Source organism: Lolium perenne, chromosome 6 (assembly GCF_019359855.2).
Source record: "Lolium perenne isolate Kyuss_39 chromosome 6, Kyuss_2.0, whole genome shotgun sequence".
Taxonomy (NCBI): Eukaryota; Viridiplantae; Streptophyta; class Magnoliopsida; order Poales; family Poaceae; genus Lolium; species Lolium perenne.
The window spans coordinates 171,888,904-171,896,403 of NC_067249.2; the positions used below are offsets into that span (position 1 = coordinate 171,888,904).

At 47.2% G+C, this 7,500-nt stretch overlaps 1 protein-coding gene and 1 long non-coding RNA gene across 2 annotated transcripts; both read left to right on the plus strand.

Annotated features, from left to right (window-relative positions):
• Positions 1-660: 660 nt before the first annotated feature.
• On the plus strand, positions 661-1,319 carry LOC139832841 (uncharacterized). Its single transcript, XR_011747446.1, has 2 exons — positions 661-772; positions 890-1,319. It is a non-coding gene; the product is annotated as an uncharacterized lncRNA (long non-coding RNA).
• Positions 1,320-5,125: 3,806 nt separating this feature from the next.
• On the plus strand, positions 5,126-7,234 carry LOC127306933 (transcription factor MYB17-like). Its single transcript, XM_051337634.2, has 3 exons — positions 5,126-5,499; positions 5,805-5,934; positions 6,245-7,234. The coding sequence occupies exons 1-3, from the start codon at positions 5,367-5,369 to the stop codon at positions 6,837-6,839; spliced, it is 858 nt and encodes a 285-aa protein (XP_051193594.1). The 5' UTR covers positions 5,126-5,366; the 3' UTR covers positions 6,840-7,234.
• The last annotated feature ends 266 nt before the right edge of the window (positions 7,235-7,500 follow it).

Here is a 7,500-nt window from a genome sequence, read left to right on the forward strand (position 1 = left end):
GGCCCTCTCGTCGAGCCTGCGCAGGAAGAGGATCTACCTCGACAAATGAAAGGTCTGCTAAATTGGTACAAGGGTTACATAAAACATAAAAACGCCAAAGACTATATCTATGCGGAAGTTAGATATGAGCATCACTTCAAACATTACTATGTACAAATTCATCTGAGTGAATTGTTCCAGCTGTTCAATCTGCGCGACCTCGACAAATCTATCATCGCACTACGTTACTGTAAGTGATTTATTAATTTCTACCCCATCTCGTTCATTGCCTCGCATGCACTATATATATATATATATATATATATATATATATATATATATATATATATATATATATATATATATATATATTGTCCTAACTATCTTGTTGTGTACGCTATTATGCAAAATGAAGAAGCGGGAAATGCGAATAAGGAACATCCATGATGTTGGGTTCATTGACCCACAAATCGTTAATTCATATGTGTTAGAACACCACCCCGCCGACGTGGAGGATGACCTGTGGCGGTTTATAAGAAAACAAACTCAAAAGTGATATTCTATTTCCTTACCATTTTGGGTGAGTGTTTCTGTCTTGAGCACATTCTCTTTTGTTTACTCCATGCATGGTATGTGGCTAATCGATGAGTTATGCATGACTGTGCATGTATCGTGTCCGCAGGTTCCACTGGATTCTTATGGTAATTCAATTTCAGACCTCCTCAGTTCTCGTCCACGACTATCTGAATATGGATCCGGCGCTTTGGGCCGACATGAGAAAAATGATGCAAAAGTAATTATTTTCATTCATTTGCGCTCTATATCGATCGGCCTATTTCGTTCATCATTTCCTAATATCAAGTAACTAATTAATAACTCTCTTGTTCATTTAATTTTCTTTGCCTCGTAGGGTTTGGAGACGGTTCGTAGATACCAAGGTCGGTGAATTCAAAAAAGAGCTACATTTTAAAATGGCAGTGCGGACGACTGGGGATATTCAGCCACCGGGGACCAATCTATGTGGATACTATGTTTGTGAGAGGATCCGGAGATACTGCAATGAGCGGGACCAGAAGTGTGAGAACAACATCTTGAGGAATAACCTCCGGAAGACGCTTAGTCCAGAAGCTCGCTTCCGACCACTTCAAGAGGAACTAGCTGGATGGTTGGCGAGGGAAGTCATCGATCCTAGAGGAGAACACCATTACGATGACGTAGAACTTTATATGCACTAAATTATGGATGGAAACTTGTTCAAAATTGTATATGGTCATCCGATATTGAATATATATTGTATATGGTCATCCGATATTGAATATATATTGTATATTCCTCTTGAATTCTTTTTGGTTCTAATTTCAAATTTGTTTGAAATTGTACATTCATATGCATGTATGTAGTACCGTAGAATATGTGAAACTCCTTCAAAATTAAAACCCAAAAGAAATAAAACAATACAAATTAAAAAGAAACCAGATTTAGGGGGAGAGGGGGCTAAACCCTAAACCCTGCGGAGGCCTTTAGTCGCGGTTGGCCAGAAGAACCGCTACTAAAGGTCCTCCGCCCTGGCGCTCGCCTGCGGCCCACGTGGACGGGCCTTTAGTCGCGGTTCGTAAGGAACCGCGACTAAAGGGGGGGGGGGGGGCCTTTAGTCGCGCTACTTTGGTCGCGGTTGCGCAACCGCGACTAATGGCAGTTGCGAACCGCGACCAAAGCCCCTTTTTCCACCAGTGCTCGTTTCGTGTTGTAGTGTTCCCCATGCATGTTCCTCCAGCTGTAATACCAAATATAGACTTGAACAAAGGATTAAGGGTATGATAAAACAAATAAATAATTAACCATTCTTCCATCCTATGGTTTGGGAAGTTCCTTACAACCTCTTCCATCATTTCCTATGAAAGAGCTAGTGGCTCACAGTTTTCTTGTCTAAATCAATGTAATGTTAGATGGCAGCTGCATAGTCTTAGTAGGTGAGAAAAACTTAGACATAAACATATTGCAACAATTTCCCATGAAGTGATAATGCCTTTAGGCAATGCTATCAAACATTTTTTTGATTTTCCTCTAAGTAAGAAGGGACATAAATGTAGCTAGACCGTATTTGGGTCAACATCTTTATGCGCTCATGTTACATATTTCAACGGAAGTTTTTAAGTGCATACCTATATCTGCATCCACAGAAACGAAACCACCAAACTGGTTTTATTGAACCAACTCTAAGAGGTTAGGCATAATTTCACAGTTCTCCATTGTTAGATTTTCAACTAAGAACAGAAGACAAAATAATAACTATAAATAAACTAAAAAATATCAAACGAATTAGAAAAATCTCTAGTTGCTTCTCTTGCATCAACGCTAGAAAAATAGTTGATACCTTCGTTCAATGTTATAAATGTGCTGTAGTTTTTTTTTTCCCTTGAGACTATGTCTGGGCATTCGTTGGGCCGAGCCAGTCTTCGGGCCGGCTTAACAAAGCCCAAAGCAAAAAACCCTAGGCCTAGGCCCGTCGCAAATGTCGGGTCTAAAGTTCAGGACCAAGCTCGCCCCATCATCGCAAAAAGCCCATAGGGCCTCAGGCCTAGCCTTTTTCTTATTTCACACATTTGTCAAGCCCAGGCCTGGCCTAGCCATCGGGTCTAAATATTTGGCTAGGGCCCAACCTGCGGGTGCTATCAGGATTTTCGAATATCGATCACGCCCCTAATGCGTGGACTAGCCCAACACATAAACGATAGAACAAGGTGGCTCGATGTTAGGACTTGGGAGCCCCTATTCCGTGCTCATTGCAACCGCCTTGTGTTGCAATGAGCCCCTATTTAGCGCTAGTTAGGTGGGCCAACCCAGCAAGGCATGTTTTTTTCTGTTCGGTTTTTCTTTTAATTTAATTTTTTTGTTGAAATAAAAAAGGTTCTCAGATTTAAAAATAGTTAGAAATCTAAAACATAGATTTAAAAATATTCAGATTTGGAAAAAATTTCAGATTTCAGAACTCAACAAAAAAAACCAGTAAAAAGAGAGAAAACAAAAAAAAAATCGAGGAAAGCTCCTGAAAGTTTTCCCAAAACCACCTCCAGTGTGGGCCGGCCCACTTAACGAACCATACGGGCGTTAAATTGAAAGCGCCCTCGATGTCACCCTGTGACGTCTGGTCCTCCCTCCTCCTCCCTGGCGCCCGTGCGCCTCCGTTCTTTCCTTTCGCTGAAGGAAAGCGATGTTGGACCGAGAGCTCGGCAGGCCCATTAGCGCGTAGTATGGCCCGATTGAATGCTAGGACGAAGCTAGTCCCTGTACGTAAACTCTCGGAAGAGATCGGTATTTAAGCTGCTCGCTAGCGTCTCCGCTGCGCGTGGTGGGACTAAAAAATACAGCCCGGACTGTGTCGGTACGTTGCTCGCGCGCGTTAGCTGCTTCCGCTCGTGGGCCGCAGCTTTCATGGGCTGCTCTCTTTTACTGACTGCTAAGCTAACAGCTCCCGCGCTAACTGCTTGTGTATAAAAAAAAGGAGTAGACGGGTCTTGTATGGAAACAAAGCATAGCACAATACTTTAAAGATTGATCAGTTTTTTTCTCCATGTAGCTAGCAAACATGCATCTATGCACATATACAGAATAATACCCTAAAATTCGTTTCTTTGAGATAAAAAACCTAGTCATATGAAAAAATAAGAAAATAAAAAATAAAGATTACAAAAACTTTCAAAGCTTGCTAGTGCATATGTACGAGGTAGCTGCGCATCAGTACGTATCGCTTGCCAGTGCATATGACGCTCCCTGCCGCTTAAATCATGTATGGCGCCGGCCGTATAATCCATACGTACATGCGTACGTACCGAGCCGCCAGCCAGCTGCTAGCTTTGCTAGCTCCTGCCACTCCTAGCTGCGTAGCTACATTTTCTGTCACATGCACGCTCATTTTCTTAGACGAGATGAACAATAACCTCGATGAAGCGAAACAACAACCTCGACGAAGGGGAACACCAGTCTAGACGGTAGGGAACAACATCCTAGACGAAGAGGAACAACATCTAGACAGTAGGGAACAACTATCTACACGGCAGGGAACAACTATCTACACGGCAGGGAACAACTTTCTACACCGCGAGGAACAACTATCTACACGGCGGGGAACAACTATCTACACGGCGGGAACAACTATCTACACGGCAGGGAACAACTATCTACACCGCGGGGAACAACTATGTACACGACGGGGAACAACTATCTACACGGCAGGGAACAACTATCTACACAGCAGGGAACAACTATCTACACGGCGGGGAACAACTATCTACACGGCGGGGAACAACTATCTACACGGCGGGGAACAACTATCTACACGGCAGGGAACAACTATCTACACCGCGGGGAACAACTATGTACACGACAGGGAACAACTATCTACACGGCAGGGAACAACTATCCACACCGCGGGGAACAACTATTTTTTTCCGTAGCGCACGCGCGCCACCGAGCAATTACCCTGCGCTACGTGAAAAAAATAAACCTAGATGAAAAAAATCCTACTAGAAGACAAAAAAATAATTAAATAATAAAAAGGAAAAAAGAAGTGAACCAAACAAATTGAAAACATGAAAAATAAAAGAAGGTGAGAAAGAAGAAAGAAAAGAAAAAAACCATGGGAAAAAAGAAAACATAGAACCATAAAATTAAACTAAGAAAACAAAGAACAAAAAAATAATAGAAGGAGAAAAGGGCAGAAAACTCGAAACATATATACATGCAACCTCTACGTGAAGATTCTTTTAGAAAACGATTGTATTGTACATACGTACACATCCTAATCGCTAACTGTATTATTACTACCACCAAACAAATCAGTAGTCCAGTATTGAACCGAACAACACGGAACTAGGGAAGAAAGGAACCAGCTCTGGCGAACGAACGAACCAAGCCACCCGCGAGCTTTAACGGGCCGAGCCCAATACCTAAATCCCTTCAGCGAAACGATGCACCCTGGCGCGCGCGCGCCAGCGAGTCATTTCCGCTCACCCCGCAGCGGCGCAGCCCATTCTGTGCGTGCCCGTTTGCTGTGCCTCCGTCGAGGCCGAGAGAGCCGTCGATGGTCTCGCCGTAGCGGCAGCCAGCGCAGGTGGAAATCTCCGACATTAAATTGCGCCCCCGGGGGATCCTCCTCGGCCACAAACAAAAGCCTCCTCGTCCTCCGCGCCTGCCCAAATCTTTCCCTTCCACTCCGGGACAACCCCCTCTCATTTCACATCGCATTCATCGCCCCGTCCTCTCTATCCTCCCAGGCCTCGATACGTAGCCTCCTCGTGCGCGAGCTGGCGCCTCCATCCTCCTGCTACTTGAGTGTTCTCTTCTCTGTAGCTCTTGTGCTGCTTGGGTTATCCAGTCGAGCATTACCCATGGGGAGGGCGCCGTGCTGCGACAAGAAGGGGCTCAAGAAGGGACCGTGGACGCCGGAGGAGGACAAACTCCTCGTCGACTTCATCCAGGCCAACGGCCATGGCAGCTGGCGCCTTTTCCCCAAGCTCGCAGGTGTGCCGTCGCTCTCTCTCTCTCTCTCTCTCTCTCTCTCTCTCTCTCTCTCTCTCTCTCTCTCAGATCCATCACCCAGTTAGTATGAAATTTTCTGGTTATTCTGGTGCCTCTTCCAAGTTCTGTACCCAAAGATGATGCATATTCGATCTGGAATGGTGTATCTTGATTTTGGATTGCAGCCTTACAGGATTTCATTAAGCAAAGCTTTCTTCGGAACACGAAAGTTCCCATTGTCACCCATTTCCATGGCTCATAGATTTTGCTGTTTAAACCGCATTGGGCTTGTATCGCGCTGCATGCAGGGCTGAACCGGTGCGGCAAGAGCTGCCGACTGCGGTGGACGAACTACCTGCGTCCGGACATCAGGCGCGGTCCCTTCACCGCCGAGGAGCAGAAGTCCATCGTCCAGCTCCACGGCATAGTCGGCAACAAGTAAGCGCCCCGGCCGGCCGGCCTCAGTTTCCCTCTTGGGACAAGCACATTTCCCCACTGCTAGTACTAGTAGACACTAGAAACTGTAGCTCCCGCACTATAGCCATGAGCTCGTCGCAGCGTGCCACTGTGTCGGATGCCCACACTGTGCGAGCATGGCCCCGTACGCGCGCTCAATGATGGAGCCTGAGCATCTTTTCACGTACTCCAGAAATCCTACACTTAGCGTTTACTGACTAGTTTCAGGGTGATACTTGTGTGTGAGTAATGGCGGAGTTATATTGATTGCAAGTGACGGCATGCATTGCAGGTGGTCCATGATCGCGGCGCAGCTCCCCGGCCGGACGGACAACGAGATCAAGAACTACTGGAACACGCACCTGAAGAAGCAGCTCCGCCTCATGGGCCTCGACGAGCCGCCCCCCGGCCCGACTGCCGGCTGCCCCGCCGCGCGCCACATGGCGCAGTGGGAGACCGCGCGCCTTGAGGCCGAGGCGCGCCTTTCGCTCCGCTCCTCCTCCTCCTCGGCCACCGCCGCCGCGACCGCCACCACCACCACCTCCGGCTCCTCTTCCTCGACGGAGGCCGACGCCGGGGCCGCTGCGAAGCCCTCGGACGTCTTCTTGCGCCTCTGGAACTCCGACATCGGGAGCTCCTTCCGCAAGGTGGCGCCGCCGGTGTCCGTGAAGGAGGAGGAGGCGGTGCTGCCGGGGGAGTACGACTCGTCCGCAGCGTCCGACGAGAACGAGATGGACGCGGCGGCGGAGTGCCAGATGTTCCTAGACTTGGCCTGCGAGGAGTTCGCCGGCGACGAGCTCGGGCTGTTCCACGGCCGGTACGGCGGCTTCTCGCTCTTCCCGCCGCTCGACGTGCTCACGGAGGCGTCCCTGGATACGGCGTTCTAGGCAGCACAACGCACGTCGCGCGCCACGTACGTTACATACGAAGTACCTATACATACGCCTGTGCTGTGGGTATGTATAATGTATATGCTTGTCTTTTGTGGCGTCCGGAGGGCGTATGCATGGCGCGCGCGGGTGAAGGTAGCACGTGTGCAGAAGGGGTGGACATTATTTTGGATTAGTTAGAGTAGTTAGCTAGGGCTTGGTATCGAAGGCTGGACATCAGGGTGTATTATGGCTTTGTGACGGGATTCTCTCCGGAGACGCTGTAATACATCGAATGATGTTCGATCTTCAATTCATCTTGGAGCTGTTGTAGCCCTCCGATCTTTCATAGTTCGATCGAGGAGACGTTGCTGCAGGATCTGTGGTATAAAATTGTTGGCAAGATTCCCAAAGTAAGTATTCCCTCCGTTTGAATTTTTGTCGTGGTTTTAGTTCTAACTTGAACTAAAATCAGGACAAGATTTTCTATGAAATGGATGTGAAACGGATGGATTACAAGGTAGTAACTTTTGCATGTGTGTCAATGTAACTTGAAGTTGTTGAGAGAGTGCGTATAGCTTTATCAAATTTGATACTGCTAACCATATCGTCCATAGAAAAATCTAGAATAGACCTAGTTACATATGACCGCACTGAAAGAGTAAACGTAAAGATAGGT